General features: G+C 46.3%; 1 protein-coding gene and 1 pseudogene across 11 annotated transcripts in view; both read right to left on the reverse strand.

Annotated features, from left to right (window-relative positions):
- The window catches only part of ablim1a (actin binding LIM protein 1a), a 136,547-nt gene that overhangs the window by 20,967 nt on the left and 97,334 nt on the right, over positions 1-18,246 (reverse strand). For 4 of the 11 annotated variants that reach the window (XM_045700644.1, XM_014154403.2, XM_045700646.1 and 1 more), the window contains exons 7-15: positions 11,684-11,771; positions 11,406-11,470; positions 7,948-8,025; positions 6,863-7,021; positions 6,507-6,551; positions 6,365-6,400; positions 5,944-6,070; positions 3,907-4,014; positions 1,548-1,652 (exon numbers count right to left, since the gene is read on the reverse strand). In XM_045700644.1, coding sequence (XP_045556600.1) covers positions 1,548-1,652; positions 3,907-4,014; positions 5,944-6,070; positions 6,365-6,400; positions 6,507-6,551; positions 6,863-7,021; positions 7,948-8,025; positions 11,406-11,470; positions 11,684-11,771 — 811 coding nt within the window. The remainder of the gene's footprint in view (positions 1-1,547; positions 1,653-3,906; positions 4,015-5,943; positions 6,071-6,364; positions 6,401-6,506; positions 6,552-6,862; positions 7,022-7,947; positions 8,026-11,405; positions 11,471-11,683; positions 11,772-18,246) is intronic. The other 7 variants (XM_045700647.1, XM_045700651.1, XM_045700652.1 and 4 more) reach the window with 3 other exon arrangements.
- LOC123728811 (uncharacterized) lies at positions 17,451-17,571 on the reverse strand (annotated as a pseudogene).

Here is an 18,246-nt window from a genome sequence, read left to right on the forward strand (position 1 = left end):
ACTGAAATGAAAGCCAGATTAAGTCAGTGGCACAGATGGAACAATCCAATCAGAATATAGAGGCTTCATCTCCTTCAAATGTTGATATTTGGTTGTGTTGACAACCAAATAGATTTCAATCACTAAATATCATACAATTTGAAATCAGCCAAAGCTTAAAACCCTAGGCCTATTGTATTGTCTATTTTATGTTGAATTCTGGGTTGAATTGAAACAACAACTTTTGTTGACTTATATCTAAGCCTAAATTGTGTCATTCAAAAATAAAATAAAATCGAATCAAATTCTATTAGTCACATGGGCCGAATACAACAGGTGTAGGTAGACCTTACAGTGAAATGCTTACTTACAAGCCCCTAACCAACAATGCAGTTGAAAAAACACGAATAAGAAATAAAAGTAACAAGTACAAAATGAGTAAAAAAATCAGTTACAAACAACGCAAAAAAACAAACATATAAATACAATCAGTTAGGAGCACATAAAATGTCAGCCATCTTCTCCGGCACTGTCTCAATCATTGATGATATATGAGGGATAAAGGTGAAATTTTATTTTGCTCTGTTAAACCTACCCTTTGGAATGACTTTGATAGCAATAGTAAATCTATTTTGTTTTTATGATTTTTTTATTCCTATATTTTTTTTTGTACTTTTACCCCTTTTTTGTGATATCCAATTGGTAGTTAGTCTTGTCCCTACAGACTAGGGAGAAGCAAAGGTTGAGAGCCATGCATCCTCTGAAACACAACCCTGCCAAGCCGCACTGCTTCTTGACACACTGCTCACGTAACCCGGAAGCCAGCCGCACCAATGTGTCGGAGGAAACATCGTCCAGCTGGTGACCGAAGTCAGCTTGCAGGCACCCAGCCCACCACCCATCCCGTCCGGCCAAATCCTCCCCTAACCCGGACAATTGTGCACCACCGCATGGGTCTCCCGGGCAAGGCCAGCTGTGACACAGCCTAGGATCAAACCCGGGGCTGGAGTGACACCTCAAGCACTGCAATGAAGTGCCTTAGACCGCTGCGCCACTCGGGAGGCCCTATCTATTTACTTTTTAAGTGGGGATCTATCATCAATCATTCTCACAATAGCACATTGGTAATAGTCAATGACAAATATCATAGCTGGGCTTGGTTAAAACCTTGGATGGGAGACCAAAGACTATGTGTAGACTATGCCCAGCTTATTGTTTGTTTTTCTGGTAGTGGATATAACGCTGAAGGTCTGACATTATTTTAAAGGTACAAATTCAACATATTTTATACAAGGTTTGTCTATGTCAATTTTTTTTAATGTATTTTCCATGTAGAATCCGTGCCACAATACGTCGACAAATGACGTTGAAACAACGTTGATTCAATCAGTTTGTGGTCAGTGTTTTGCATTTCATATATACGTATCAAACACTTTTCCAGTGACACATGAGCCAAAAGCATTATTGAAATGGAAAAAGTGGTAGAGAGAAGTTGAGTGAGAGCAATAAAAAGTCTCAGGTGACCAGTAGCAGTAACAGTGACAGGGTGCGCTCCGTGTATCTCCTACCTGGGAGGTGGAAATGTTTAGGGGTCAGAGAGAGAGGCGGAGTGACCGGCCGGCTCTCTGGCCGTTGGGGTATAGGGGAGCTCCGCCCGCTGGGTGGATCAGTGCCTCCGATGAGAAGAACCAAGAACAAAATGTAAGCAGGGCAACCATGAGGAAATCATAAATTTGGAGAAAGCTAACCTTGCAGAGCCAGACGAGAGTGTCTCTGAGTATTGGATATAGCTGTAAGGTCTGGCATGTGAGATTAGGGTCAAGCATAAAAATGGACGCAAGTGGATGTTACTTTACTCTGGAAGAGTGATCCAGTTTTGAGAACTATTGAAGGATCCTGTATTACCAAATCAATGGATGGGAAAATCATGCAGATGTTGTAGTTAAAGCATACAGCAGACAAGAAGCATACCAGAGCATACAGTATGAACCATATGCAACTCTGCGTTTGGTACAGCTACAGATTCACTCTGTTTGTCCCTATCATAACACAGTAGATGAGGATGAGGACACACCTTAGCATGTAACCAGACAACATCAAAACACAAAAGGCCATAAGACTGATATCATATCTAATATCTAGTTTACCATTTAAAAAACATGTTTTATCCAAAACAATTGTCAGATTAATTCAAACTAGATGGATGCTGAAAAATGTTTATCATCTAACCCTAACCCGTCCCTAATCCTACTAATCTCATTGTCGGTTAGTTAGTCACTAACCAACCATTTTAGTAACATACTGTAGCCATGAGGTAATATGAGACCTAACCAAAGCATGCAGGCCAACCTGGTCTCAGAGCATTTCATATTATTCTGTATGTAATTCCGTAAACTCCATTTAGTATGATATGTTACATTTAGTATGGTAAGTAGTTGAAAAGTTGCTAATTAGCTAAAATTGCCCATGATGAGATTTGAATTCGCAACCTCCGGGTTGCTAGACATTCGCATTATACGCCCATCGATCCACCCTACTTTCATTTTTGCCTTAAGTAACCATCTGCCTTATGTAACCATACCAAACGTAACATCTCATACAATTTTTATTTTACCTTTATTTAACTAGGCAAGTCAGTTAAAAACAAATTCTTATTTTCAATGACGGCCTAGGAACAGTGGGTTAACTGCCTTGTTCAGGGGCAGAACAACCGATTTTTACCTTGTCAGCTCAGGGATTAAATCTTGCAACCTTCCAGTTACTAGTCCAACGCTCTAACCACTAGGCTACCTGCCACCCCATTTGAATGTCCAGGATTTATATTTACTATGTTACGTCTAGTCTATGAGACCAGGCTGTGTAGGCAGACATAATGGGCATTTATCATTAAACAGGCAGAATGTCAGTAATGTGTGGAACATTTCAAAGTTTCCCAATGCTAGAAGGGGAGCCTGAGTGAAAAAGTTTGGGAACCTCTGGTCTAAGTGAACTAGGCTGCATGTCTATATCATGACAGCAGAAGAGACGTCTCTATCCAGTCAATTGGTAAGAAAGGCACAAACATATTGGGGACCAGGCTAGTCAGCTTATGATATTCACTTCACATCAAATGTGCATGGCAACAGTATAAAGTGCCTAGTGGAAGTCCACATACCCCAAGTAAAATAAAAAAATATATAAATGTTTCTGAACTAATTAAAAATAAAACACAAAGATTTCTTGATTGCATAAGTCTTTACACCCCTGAGTTAATACTTGGTGGAAATACCTTTGGACGCAGTGAATCATTTTGAATTCGATTCTACCAACTCTGCACTCTTATGGCAACATATATCCATTGTTTTTGTCAAAATTGCTAAAGCTCAGTAAATTTGGTTGGAAATCATTGATGGACAGAAATATAAAAAAGTAGTCTGAATGTCAAGCAGATTTATGTCAGGAAAAGGACAACTCAGGAAAACTCAACACCTTTTGGAAATCCATTCTGGTGTGTCTTTGGAATTACAATTTTGACAAAAACAATGGATATATAGTATGTTGCCATAAGCGTTGTGCAGAGTTGGTAGAATCAAATTCAAAATCATTCACAGCTGTAATTGCTGCCAAAGGTGCTTTCAACAAGTTTTAACGCTACGGTGTGAAGACACGTTTGTTTTATATTTTAAATTAATTTAGAAAATGTTCTATAATGTTTCTTTCACTTTGAATGTAATCCCTTTCAGATCAAATTTTAAGGCAGCAAAATGTGAAAACTGTGCAAGGGGTGTGTAGACTTTCACTAGGCATTGTATAGGGGCTGAAGAAGATGGTAGGGACATGAGTAGTTTAGCCATAGCGTATGAGGCAGTAAGACTTGAATGAGGTGACACAGCTTGCCTTGGTAGTGGGGAGAGTGGAGGGACCATGGGGACTAGGGCCCTGTCTTACCTTGGCTATGGGGTAGGAAGTGGTGTCTGAAAGGGGAGGTGGGGCGGGAGTCACTATGGCTGTTACTGCACAGGTCAGAGCAGAGCTTCTGCATGCCTGTCAGAGTTTCTGCAGGGGAGGGGAGGGGAGGTGAGAGAGGGGAGGGGGGACAGAGCCGGTGGGGAGACACCACCACAGGTAGGGAGGGGAGGGAGATGTGGAGGGGGAGATGTGAGAGAGATGTGGAGGGGAGGTGGAAAAGGAGGAGGGAGGTGTGGAGCCGAGGAAGAAGTAATACAGTCAGTAGACATACCATCACAGATAAAGACAGGGAGGGAGGGAGGGAAGAGGTGGAAGAAAGGTGAGAGAGGAAACAGACCCAGTGGACACACCACCACAGTTAGGAAGGGAGAGAGGAGGAGGGGATGTGAGAGAGGGTGAACAAAAAGAAGGGGTAGAAAATCGGAATCATGTAAAAACTAGAAAACAACAAACTTGGAGGAAAAACTATTTGAGGGAGACGGGGATAAGGAATAAGGAAAAAGTGTATTACGAGATACACCTTCAAATGAAAAAACTGTGTTTATATGAATAGCATTAATAAACTATAAACTATATAAACAGTAGCTTGCACAAGTATTCATCCCTCTTGGCGTTTTTCCTATTTTGCTGCATTAAACCTGTAATTTAAATAGATTTTTATTTGGATGGACATACACAAAACAGTCCAAATTGGTGAAGTGAAATGAAAAAAAGAACTTGTTTAAAAAAATTCAAAGAAATAAAAAACAGAAAAGTGGTGCATGCATATGTATTCACCCCCTTTGCTATGAAGCCCCTAAATAAGATCTGGTGCAACTAATTACCTTTAGAAGTCACATAATTAGTTAAATAAAGTCCACCTGTGTGCAATCTAAGTGTCACATGATCTCAGTATATTTTCATCTGTTCCGAAAGGCCCCAGAGTCTGCAACACCACTATGCAAGGGGCACCACCAAGCAAGTGGCACCATGAAGACCAAGGAGCTCTCCAAATAGGTTAGGGACAAAGTTATGGAGAAGTTCAGATCAGGGTTGGGTTATAAAAAAATATCACAAACTTTGAACATCCCACTGAGCACCATTAAATCCATTACAAAAAAATTGAAAGAATATGGCACCACAGCAAACGTGCCAAGAGAGAGCCGCCCACCAAAACTCACGGACCAGGCAAGAAGGGCATTAATCAGAGAGGCAACAAAGAGACCAAAGGTAACCCTGAAGGAGCTGCAAACCATCACAGTGGAGATTTGAGTATCTGTCCATAGGACCAATTTAAGCCATACATTCCACAGAGCTGGTCTTTACGGAAGAGTGGCCAGAAAGAATAGTTATGGTGAATAGTTATGCACGCTCAAGTTTTCTGTTTTTCTGTGTTATTTCTTGTTTGTTTCACAAGAAAAAATATTTTGTGTTTTCAAAGTGATAGCCATGTTGTGTAAATCAAATGATACAAACGCCCCAAAAATACATTTTAATTCCAGGTAGGAAAATAGGAAAAATGCCAAGGGGGGTGAATACATTCGCAAGCCACTGTACATTAATAGTAAATAAATATTTCATTATTAAATTATTTAACATTTAACATATTCATAAGGAATATTCATTAAAGTTATTAGTGTTACCAGGATGGTCAGTGAAGATGTGAAGAGTAAAGATTAAAGATGACAGCAACAGAGCAGCTGCAGTGGGGAGTTAAGATTAAGGTGTGGTTAAGAAAGAGTGACAGGCATGAATGTTACTCCTGTGAGTTGTGAACAAGTGTTATTATGTTCTTGTCAAAATAGTAAGGGAAGAGTGGAGAGAGGCACTGCCTACTGTATTTATCAGACTATTTTCAATTCTTTCTCCTGTGCAACCTGTAGAGAGTAACAATACAAATCACACATGCTCGCACGCACGCACACATACATAGACACAAATACACACACACACACACACACACACACACACACACACACACACACACACACACACACACACACACACACACACACACACACACACACACTCACTCACCTGGTCTGTGAAAGTGCTGCGGTGAGCGTGACAACGGGGTGTAACTATTGCGATTGTAGACGTGTGATCCGATAGAGCCCTGACTGGTGGACCTCTGGAGGATGCGTTCCCTCATGTCATAGCAGCCCTAACAGGGACAACACAGTGACCTCACCTGCCAATCACTGTCAATCCAAGAGCTTCTCTTCATTATCAGTTACAGAAGCTGTCTCTCTGCAACAAAATTAAGTTATTCTATTCTATTCCTCCTGAACGCTAAACAAGAGTATTATGGTGTAATGCGGTACTGAGATGCAATGTTCTTTTTTTACTTTCAAGTTTTGTTTTTGAAGCAGATGGAATTACATCGTAGCCACAGTCCCACTGTCAAGTAAAGATTAATATAAATCAAATCACTGACTGTCTTGACACAGGCACTCACCTCAGCAGATGGTGTAGGTGACATGTTTCTTGAGGACTGAAAAAGAAAAAAATCTACTAATATCAACATCCAACATTACCATACTATTAGAAGAGACACACCAAAACCATGTACCACCAATGATAATAATTGGGTGCCTTACCTTGTCGTCTGGCATGGGGGAACGCTCCCTTCTCGCAGTATGGAGCTGTGGACACAGAAGGTGACTCAGCAAACTGAATGTGAAAGGATTTACACTAGACTAAACATGAAATGTGCACTAAAAGTGTCAGCCTTCCACCCTGCAACAACAGACATACTTTCCAAGGTGGAAAGATGGAAGAAAGATGACTTATGATAGTATGATTTATGCATCACAGACGTTTTCTTTCACAGATTGTAACTTCAGAATGCAGGCTCATTCATTTTTACATGATGCGTCACACACACACACACACACACACACACACACACACGCAAACACACACAGACATTCATGCATGGTTGCACTCTAATTACCTCTCCCACACTCTCCCTCCTCTCCTCCCTCTCATCCAGGGACATGGTGTACAAAGGCTCATAGGTAATCAGATCAGGGTGCTCTATGTCATAAATTGCTTTGACTTTGGGAATGGCGGCTAGGTCCCTGTAATCAAGGATCTCATTGTCTACTTTTGCCTAGGGACACAGACAGACAGGTAGACAGACAGATCGACACATACATAGAGACAGAGCGAGAGAGGTTATACACAACTAAAAGCACACATCTACTGAGACAGGTTAACACTAGCAAGTATTAGTGGTCAGTAGGGTTGCAAAATTTCTTGAACAGCAAAATTCTCAGGTTTTCCAGAAATCCCATTTGGAGGATTTACAGATTTGCTGCCTATTCCCTCCTGACTGAATCTTCCAACCAGGATTTCTGGAATACATGGGAATTTTGGGAAAGTTACAATCAATTTGCAACGGTCTATAGAATAACTATTAGGGAGTCTGATAAGCCTAGGGCCCCTTCTGTTTTACATGAAGCGAGGATTGGCAGTAAGGGTACAGCAACATGAACAATGTAAGGGGGAACAGAAAATCTATGTACATGTAAGAAAAAGGACTAAGACAAAGTTTACACAGGGAGTCACAATTTATTTTAAGCTTTGTTAGGGGAGAAGTGGCCTAAATTCTAAAAATAAAAGCAGCACATCCAGCCCAGTATGTGTGTGAGGGTAGATGTACATTTGCCTGGCTACCCAGACACCTTGCTCAGGCCAAACGCTATGCCACGCCCATAGACGTTAGTTTATTCTCTGCAATGAGTCTGGATTTTAGTACCTCCCCGACCCTTCACCGAATGCGAAGCACATTCGGGGCCGTCTGGTTGGGCCAGAACACATGTGGGTAAAGCATCCGGTTTTAAAATTCATCCTTTGCTTTAATACTTGGTTAGAGACCATCCAATCGCTGATTACTTTGTTTTGTACAACACCCCTCGTGCCCCTCCTCACCACAAACTACTTCAATGATAGCAGTCTCAGACTAAAGTATGTAGCAGAGCAGTGGAATAATTTAGTGTGAGTTGTCAGGCAAGATATACGGTAGATAGAACTCACATATATGGTATGACCCGGTGAGCCAGGTATGCTTGAACCAGGTCTGGAACAGATACTCTCGGACGACGACCTCGAAGGCTGCAAGAAGAGAACTGTTGGTTACATTATTGAACAGAAATGTGATATGTCAAGACAACATCTCTCGGTACAAGTTCAAGGGCATCTCTGGACTAGCTTTAAGTTATCTTTCAGTTGGCTCATGTCATCTCATCCTTTTTCAATCCGTATTGCAGGAAATTCAAGAGGCAGTCCCAACCAGGACTCGAACACGGGTCCAGTGACACCTGTCCGTATCTCTTACTGTTACACCAAGAGATCCTAACCTCTTGACGAGGTTGCTAGGTGTTGGGTTAAAGTTGCTACAGCATTATGTTTGCCTCCATTGCAAATGATGAGTGAAATACACTACATGACCAGTAGTATGTGGACACCTGCTAGTCGAACATCTTATTCCAAAATCATGGGCATTAATATGGAGTCGGTCCCCGCTTTGGTCCTATAACAGCCTCCACTCTCCTGAGAAGGCTTTCCACTAGATGTTGGAACATTGAGGCGGGGACTTTCTTCCATTCAGGGATAAGAGCATTAGTGAGATCGGTCACTGAAGTTGGGCGATTAGGCCTGGCTCGCAGTCAGCGTTCCAATTCATCCCAAAGTTGTTAGATGGGGTTGAGGTCAGGTCTCTGTGCAGATCAGTCAAGTTCTTCCACACCGATCTCGACAAATAATTTCTGTATGGACCTCGCTTGTGCATGAGGGCATTGTGCTGAAACAGAAAAGGGCCTTCCCCAAACTGTTGCCACAAAGTTGGAAGTACAGAATCGTCTAGAATGTCATTGCATGCTGTAACGTTCAGATTTCCCTTCACTGGAATTAAGGGGCCTACCTCGAACCATGAAAAACAGCCCCAGACCATTCCTCCTCCATCAAACTTTACAGTTGGCACTATGCATTCGGGCAGGTGGCGTTTTCCTGGCATCCGCCAAACCCAGTTTCGTCCGTCGGACTGCCAGATGGTGAAGCGTGATTCATCACTCCAGAGAACGCATTTCCACTGCTCCAAAGTCCAGTGGTGGCGAGCTTCACACCAGTCCTGCCGTTGCTTGGCATTGTGATCTTACTCTTGTGTGCAGCTGCTCGGCCATGGAAACCCATTTCATGAAGCTCCCGAAAAACAGTTATTGTGCTGACATTGCTTCCAGAGGTAGTTTTGAACTCGGTAGTGAGTGTTGCAACCGAGGACAGACGATTTTTACACACTACACGCTTCAGCAATCGCCGGTCCCGTTCTGTGAGCTTGTCTGGCCTTCCAGTCACTGAGCTCTTCAGTAAGGCCATTCTACTGCCAATGTTTGTCTATGGAGATTGCAGGTTTGTTTGATTTTTATTCCTGTCAACAACTGGTGTGGCTGAAATAGCCGAATCCACTAATTGGAAGAGGTGTCCACATATTTTTGTATGTATAGTGTATGTCAACTCAGTCAACTCAGACACCTAGTTCAACACCTAACTTTGTATTAGAAATTCCATGAGAAGATGTTTTATTGTCACATACACCAGATACTACGTGCAGTGAAATGTGTTGTTGTACAGGGTCAGCCATAGTAGTACGGCACTCCTGTAGCAAATTAGGATTAAGTCCCTTGCTCAAGTGCACATTGACAGATTGTTTACCTTGTTGGCTCGGGAATTCAAACCAACGACCTTTCAGGTACTGGCCCAGCCCTAGATTACATCTTTAAATAAAATACAAACACATAATCTCGCAATGTCGTCAATAATTTGCCTCTTGCAAAGTGAATGACAGCATTTTCTTTGTGACTTAATAATGTCCTTAATACTGTAAATACCACATGCCTTCGAATGGGAAATGCAGAATTCAGATGGAAACAACAGTCCTGAATTCATGTATTGATTGAATGCAGCCATTGACATGAAACATGTTTTCACAACCACATGGTTACTATAAATGGGGTCTTTTTACCCCTTTTTCTCCCCAATTGGTAGTTACAGTCTTGTCCCATCGCTGCAACTCCCGTACGGACTCGGGAGAGGAGAAGGTCGAGATCCATACGTCCTCTGAAACATGACCCCACCAAACCGCACTGCTTCTTGACACACTGCTAGCTTAACCCAGAAGCTAGCTGCACCAATGTGTCGGAGGAAACACCGTACACCTTGCAACTTGCAACTTTGTCAGTGTGCATGTGCCCGGCCCGCCACAGGAGTCACTAGAGTGCGATGGGACAAGGACATCCTGGCCGGTGAAACCCTCCCCTAACCCAGACGATGCCTGGCCAATTGTGCACCGCCTCATGCAGTGCCTTAGACCGCTGCGCCACTCAGGAGGCCTTAAATGGGGTATTTTTAAAGAGAGTAGTTTGTGTGAAAACAACCATTAATTTATTGTTTGACATTTATCTGCATGGTTTGAATTACAAGTGGGCTGGGCACCCCCATAACAAATTGGATGCCCCCAAGAGCCATTGGGCATCCACAAGAGTCAATGTATAATTTGAACACTGTTCATGTCTACTCCACAAATATGTCTTTGTCTTTAGCCCATGCTCCTTCTACATGAGGGCGATACAGGTGTATGAGATGTAATGTGCAAATGTGTGTAGCATTTTAACAATGCAGGCTGGCTCCAGCAGGGGGCAGCACACAGCGCATCATGTCCTATGACCTATGCAACATCATGGAGAAAGTAAAACAGGATGATGCCATTGCATAGTCAATAGCGAATACAGTACCTGCCTTTCTGTTTTTTGGAGGAGTAATAGTGACGGAGGTAACAGCTGTGGAGGAAGGGAAGGGAGAGGGGGGATTCACAGGAAGTCACACACACATGGGCTCTCCAACCTGACTTAGATGCAGCCCATTCAGCTGGCCAGATCACAGTCACCAAGGTTGGGGTCAATCCCATTTCAATTCAGTCAATTCTGGAAGTAAACTGGCATTTTAATTCCAATTCCATTTATTCTCAATGCTTTCCTATTAGAACATTTATGTTTTTTTATCAACGCTTTCCAATGAGAAAATGTCTGCTTACTTTCTGAATTGACTGAATTGAAATGGAATTGACCCAAGATCTGTAGGTCACACGCACACAACCACCACAGAGCAAAGGACACACACACACTACATACACCGGTAGACATATGATTAAAGGGGAAGAGAGGCATACCGTAGGTGTCTGTGTGATCACTGAATGATCACTCCCTACCCCTTCCCTTTGGCTCTAACCCTTTGATGTTTTCAGACCTGTGGTGTCTGGGTAGGTATAAGCAGTGTAGTGATGGATTTTCCACCATATTACTTACACCAAACAAATCTGCAAACAGGTTTGGGGCCAAGGGGAAGGGATATAGGGGGGAAATTAGGAGTGGCTGACACAGAAGAGACACTTGCACAACGCAAACAAGGTCAAGGTACAAGAGGCCAGATATATTTCCTACCCGTTCCCTATGTCTTTCCTCTGTTCTGGTTGTGTTCTTACAGCCAGGGTGCCACACTGTTGATCCTGTGGAAGAGAACAGAGACAGATGGTATTAGAGAACAAAGACAACCAAACCTAACCTGGTTCAAGATCTGTTTGTGCTCTCTTGCCAACATTTATGGTCAAACCTTAGAGTTGGCAATACAGCAGATCAGCGACCAGGCTAAACCAACCCAGCTATACCGTAATAACCCTTAAAATGCTCCAGTTATAACTTCAGCCCATCTAGCTACTCACCTTGCAGGTACATCTCTTCTCCTTCTGTGAACATCTGGTTGCACCTGCTGCATCGTGCACAGCTGGGGTGATAGTGTTTGTCCCCTGCCTGGAAACACACACAGAGATATAATTTACATTTTTGTCATTTAGCAGACACTCTTATCCAGAGCAACTGACAGGAGAAAATAGAGTTAAGTGACTTATTGAAGGGCACATCAGCAGATGTTTCACCTAGTCGGCCCGGGGATTCAAACTAGTGACCTTGTGTCACGACTTCCGCCGAAGTTGGTCCCTCTCCTTATTCGGGCGGCATTCGAAGTTGCCGACCTTCTAGCCATCGCTGATCCTCTTTTCATTTTCCTTTGGTTTTGTCTTGTCTTGTATCACACCTGTTTCCAATCCCATTCATTACATGTGGTGTGTTTAACCCTCTGTTCCCCCTCATTGTCCTTGTCGGTGATTGTTTGTTTGTAAGCTTTGTGCAAGATGTGTTCCAGTGTGCGACGGGTTTTGTACCCATTTGTATTATTTTGTATATTTTTGGTTTATGGAGTTTTGAGCACTTATTAAACTGCTCCGTTTTATACCAAGTTCGATCTCCTGCGCCTGACTTCCCTGCCACCAGCACGCACCCTTCATACAGAGAGAATTAGTCTCTTCCTTATTGACTCTCCTGCGTTTCCCGTGGTGCTGGGCCTACCCTGGTTAGCTTGTCATATCCCCACTGTTTGTTGGCCACAAGGGGTGGTCGCGAGAGTGCTCAGGTAGGTGTTATGGGGTTTCCGTTGGTGCTACTACGGTGGAGAGTCCAGACCAGGTCTCCATCGTGCACATTCCCCCTGAATATGCCGATTTGGCTCTCGCCTTCTCCAAAAAGAAGGCGACTCAATTACCACCTCATCGACGGGGCGATTGTGCGATAGAGCTCCTGGTAGACGTTGCACTTCCCAGGAGTCACGCATATCCCCTCTCACAGGCGGAGACGGAGGCTATGGAAACATATGTCTCCAAATCCCTGCGTCAGGGGTACATTCGGTCCTCCACTTCACCCGCCTCCTCGAGTTTCTTTTTGTGAAGGAGGGAGGTCTGCGCCCGTGTATTGACTATCGGTGTCTGAACCAGATCACTGTGAGGTATAGTTACCCGCTACCTCTCATAGCCACAGCGATAGAGTCAATGCACGGGGTGCGCTTCTTTACCAAATTAGATCTCAGGAGCACTTACAACCTGGTGCGTATCGAGAGGGAGACGAGTGGAAGATGGCGTTCAGTACCACCTCTGGGCACAATGAGTACCTCGTCATGCCGTACGGGTTGATGAATGCGCCATCAGTCTTCCAAGCCTTTGTAGACGAGATTTTCAGGGACCTGCATGGGCAGGGTGTAGTGGTGTATACTGATGACATTTTGATATACTCCGCTACACGCGCCGAGCATGTGTCCTGGTGCGCAGAGTGCTTGGTCGCATGTTGGAGCATGACCTGTACGTCAAGGTTGAGAAATGCCTGTTCTTCCAACAGTCCGTCTCCTTCCTAGGGTATCGCATTTCCACCTCAGGGGTGGAGATGGAGAGTGACCGCATTGCAGCCATGTGTAATTGGCCGACTCCCACCATGGTAAAGGAGGCGCAGCGGTTCTTAGGGTTTGCAAACTACTACCGGAGGTTTATCCAGGGTTTTGGTCAGGTAGTGGCTCCCATTACCTCACTGCTGAAGGGGGGCCCGGGGCGCTTGCAGTGGACGGACAGGGCTTTTAGTCACCTGAGGGTTCTGTTTACCTCGGCTTCCGTGCTGGCCCATCCGGACCCCTCTTTGGCGTTCATAGTGGAGGTGGACGCGTCCGAGGCTGGGATAGGAGCTGTGCTCTCTCAGCGCTCGGGTACACACCAAAGCTCCGTCCCTGTGCCTTCTTCTCGAAGAAGCTCAGCCCGGCGGAGCGAAACTATGACATGGGGGACCGGAAGTTGGTGGCTGTCGTCAAGGGCTTGAAGGTGTGGAGACATTGGCTTGAGGGGGCTAGACACCCTTTTCTCATCTGGACTGACCACCGCAACCTGGAGTACATCCGGGCAGCGAGGAGACTGAACCCTTGGCAGGCGAGGTGGGCCATGTTTTCACCCGTTTTGTGTTTACCCTTTCTTACAGACCAGGCTCCCAAAACGCGAAGGCAGACGCATTGTCCCGGCTGTATGACACAGAGGAGCGGCCCCTGGATCCCACTCCCATACTCCCCACCTCCTGCCTGGTGGTCCCGGTAGTGTGGGAGCTGGACACGGACATTGAGCAGGCGCAACGTGCAGAGCCCGATCCCGTCCAGTGTCCCGCTGGGCGTCTGTACGTCCCGTCTGCTGTTCGTGACCGGTTGATCTATTGGGCCCACATGTCACCCTCCTCTGGTCATCCTGGGATCGGTCAGACAGTGCGCTGTTTGAGCGGGAGGTACTGATGGCCTACCTTGGCTAAGGACGTGAGGGTTTATGTTTCCTCCTGCTCGGTGTGTGCCCAGTGTAAGGCTCCTAGGCACCTGCCCAGAGGTAAGCTACACCCCTTACCCATTCCAAAGCGGCCTTGGTCACACCTGTTGGTGGATTTTCTTACTGATCTTCCACTCCCGATTACTGTATTAACCCCTCGTTTCATGTGTCTCTCCTCAGGCCGGTGGTGGCTGGCCCACTCCGGGAGTGGTGCGGGAGGTTGCGCCTTCTTCACCACACTGTCTGTGTGGGTGGACCATTTCAGTTTGTCCGTGATGTGTACGCCAAGGAACTTAAAACATTCCACCTTTTCCACTACAGTCCCGTCGATGTGGATAGGGGAGGTGCTCCCTTTGCTGTTTCCTGAAGTCCACTATCATCTCCTTTGTTTTGTTGACGTTGAGTGAGACGTTGTTTTCCTGACACCACACTCTGAGTGCCTTCACTTCCTCCCTGTAGGCTGTCTTGTCGTTGTTGGGAATCAAGCCCACTACTGTTATGTCATCTGCAAACTTGATGATTGAGTTGGAGGCGTGCATGGCCACGCAGTCATGGGTGAACAGGGAGTACAGGAGGGGGCTGAGTATGCAGCCTTGTGGGGCCCCAGTGTTGAGGATCAGCGAAGTGGACATGCTGTTTCCTACCTTCACCACCTGGGAGGCGGCCCGTCAGAAAGTCCAGGACCCAGTTACACAGGGCGGGGTTGAGACCCAGGGCCTTAAGCTTAACAATGAGCTTGGAGGGTACTATAGTGTTGAATGCTGAGCTCTAGTCAATGAACAGCACTCTTACATAGGTATTTCTCTTGTCCAGATAGGATAGGGCAGTGTGCAGTGTGATGGCGATTGCATTGTCTGTGGAACTTTTGGGGCAGAGGTGAAGTGGAGGTGATATGATCCTTGACTTGTCTCTCAAAGTACTTCATGATGACAGAAGTGAGTGCTATGGGGCGATAGTCGTTTAGTTCAGATATCTTTGCCTTCTTTGGTACAGGAACAATGGTGGCCATCTTGAAGCATGTGGGGACAGCAGACTGGGATAGGGAGTGATTGAAAATGTCTGTAAGCACACCAGCCAGCTGGTCTTCGCATGCTCTGAGGATGCCTCTAGGGATGCCGTCTGGGCCAGCAGCCCTGCGAGGGTTAACACGTTTAAATGTCTTACACATGTTGGCCACGGGGAAGGAGTCCTTGGTAGTGGGCTGCGTCGGTGGCACTGTATTATCCAAAAAGCAGGCAAAGCAGGTGTTTAGTTTGTATGGAAGCAAGATGTCGGTGTCCGTGATGTGGCTCGTTTTCTCTTTGTATTCCGTAATTGCCTGTAGACCCTGCCACACAAGTCTCGTGTCTGAGCCATTGAATTGCGACTCCACTTAGTCCCTATACCGACATTTCGCTTAAAGGAATAACTACACTGTTTATATTCGGCGATATTTCCTGACATCTTTCCATGGTTTAATGCGGTGGCTCACTCTTTCAGTTATGCGCGAATGCCTCCATCTATCCACGGTTTCTGGTTAGGGTAGGTTTTAATAGCCACATTGGATACAACATCTCCAATGCACTTCCTGATAAACTCATTCACTGGGTCAGCGTATAAATCCATGTTATTCTCTGAGGCTTCCTGGAACATTTACCAGTCCACTTGATCAAAACAATCTTGAAGCGTGGATTCCGATTGGTCAGACCAGTGTTGAATGGTTCTCATCACAGGTACATCCTGTTTGAGTTTCTGCCTATACAGTGAAGGAAAAAAGTATTTGATCCCCTGCTGATTTTGTATGTTTGCCCACTGACAAAGAAATGATCAGTCAATAATTTTAATGGTAGGTTTATTTGAACAGTGAGAGACAGAATAACATCATCAAATCCAGAAAAACGTATGTCAAGAATGTTATAAGTTGATTTGCATTTTAATGAAGGAAATAAGCAGGGGATCAAAGACTTTTTCCCCTCACTGTAGGACGGTAGTAGCAAGATGGAGTCATGGTTGGATTTGCCGAAGGGAGGGCGGGGGAGTGCTTTGTATGCATCGCAGAAGTTAGAGTAGCAGTGGTCCAGTGTATAGCCTGCTCGAGTGCTACAGTCAATGTGCTGGTAGAATTTAGGGAGCCTTGTTCTCAAATTAGCTTTGGTGGTGCCGGCCCAGCCGGCTCACGCCGGCCCTCACTTTCATTGCACCACGGGGTGTGTTCAGAGAAAACCCTCTGACATGCGCGTGGGTTAGACTCCTTGTTCCATGTTTCAAGACGGGTCGGGTGGGTTGCCGACATCGCCACTGACCCCTGGCACCAGTTTACGTGAGCCGATCTCCACCCTGGCGACTCAACTTGGTCGGGTGTGCACTGAGGACAGTCCGACCCGGTTGACAGTCGCGCCGGGGGCAACGGGCTCCGTGTCCCCCTGCAGGGGTACATGATGCAGCGGGTACTACGTCCTCGGCCCTGGGAAGCGGCGAGTACGGAGCAGGGACGCTGTAAAGCTCACGGCTGAAACCGGTAGCCACCTTCACCCCAAGACCTTCCAAGCCGACCCAGAGCCGGTCGCGACGCACCGCTGACGGAGAAAATGCGCCCGGCGGGGGCCGAGCCTGACCGGGGGTCAGTCCCACGAGGGGATCCGACCACACTGGAATGGCCAACCCTGACCCGCCGAGTTGAATCCTCCGGGCAGACTGCGCGGACCCCACCCATTTACCTCTCAACGATTTCACGCCCTCTTGAACTCTCTCTTCAAAGTTCTTTTCAACTTTCCCTTACGGTACTTGTCGACTAACGGTCTTGTGCCAGTATTTAGCCTTAGATGGAGTTTACCACCCGCTTTGGGCTGCATTCCCAAGCAACCCGACTCCGAGAAGACCGGACCCCGGTGCGACGGGGGCCGTTACCGGCCTCACACCGTTTCTTTTCCTCTGCTTAGTAATATGCTTAAATTCAGCGGGTTGTCTTGTCTGATCTGAGGTCATAGTCAACGTAAATGGAGTGTAGCCGGGCGCCCGGGCTCACCTTCTCAATCCGGTTCAAGACTGCGTTCGGAGCTCTGCGGCCCAAACCTAACCCCGAGCACTACCCCGAGAATCGCATGCGTAATGTGGGCAGCACGGAAAGACAGAGTCCACCAGCAGCCGCTCCCGACCATGCGGGGAACGTGGGCTCCTCCCACCGAGGCGGGAAGGGAAAGGAAGGGCACAAGGGGGAGAGGAGAGAGAGCCGAGGCCCCTCCTCAACCCTCCCACCGAGCCGTCCTGGTCTGCACGGTGGCGGCCTGCGACTGCCCCAGCCACGGAAACCCGGAGGTTCCGATTGATGGCAAAGCGACCCTTAGACAGTGCGTTCGAAGTGTCGATGATCAATGTGTCCTGCAATTCACATTAGTTCTCGCAGCTAGCTGCGTTCTTCATCCACGCACAAGTCGAGTGATCCACCGCTAAGAGTTGTACTCTTGTTTTTTTGTTGTACGCAGAGGCTAGTGGCTAGGCAGGGTTGGGGAGGTTGCCCTCCTTTCCCCCGCCTGCCCTTCGCCAGAGCGAGAGGCCACAGTTCACAGACAAATAGGTTTAAGGCTAGAGGGGCCTCCGGGTGCTCCGCCGCCGCCATTGGTGAAGCGCCGGGAGGGCTGGCGAGACATTAAACCCCCGCCTGTGCCGGGGCGCAGAGCGGTTGACTGGGTTCCCAGCATACTGGGCGATACTCAAGCCGTGTAAAAATGGGAGACCATGTCGGGAAGTCCCGGTTCACCGGACACCGCCAGTCCCCTTCGGTAGCGGCCGACTCACCTGCCCACAGGTGCGCCATGTGGCCGTGGCTAACGGGGAAAGGGGATGGAGCCAGTCGGGTGCAACACAGCTTCTTAAGGCTAGGGGGCACTATTTTGAAAAGTGTGCCCAAAGCAAACTGCCTGCTACTCAGGCCCAGAAGCTAGGATATGCATATAAATAGATTTGGATAGAAAACACTCTAAAGTTTCTAAACCTGTTAAAATTACGTCTGTGAGTATAACATAACTTATTTGGCAGGCGAAACCCCGAGGACAAACCATCCAGGATTTTTTCTTTTGAGGTCTCTCTCTTTTCGATGGATTTACTATGTGGATCTAGATTTCTAAGGCACT

Source organism: Salmo salar, chromosome ssa18 (genome assembly GCF_905237065.1).
Source record: "Salmo salar chromosome ssa18, Ssal_v3.1, whole genome shotgun sequence".
Lineage (NCBI taxonomy): Eukaryota > Metazoa > Chordata > Actinopteri > Salmoniformes > Salmonidae > Salmo > Salmo salar.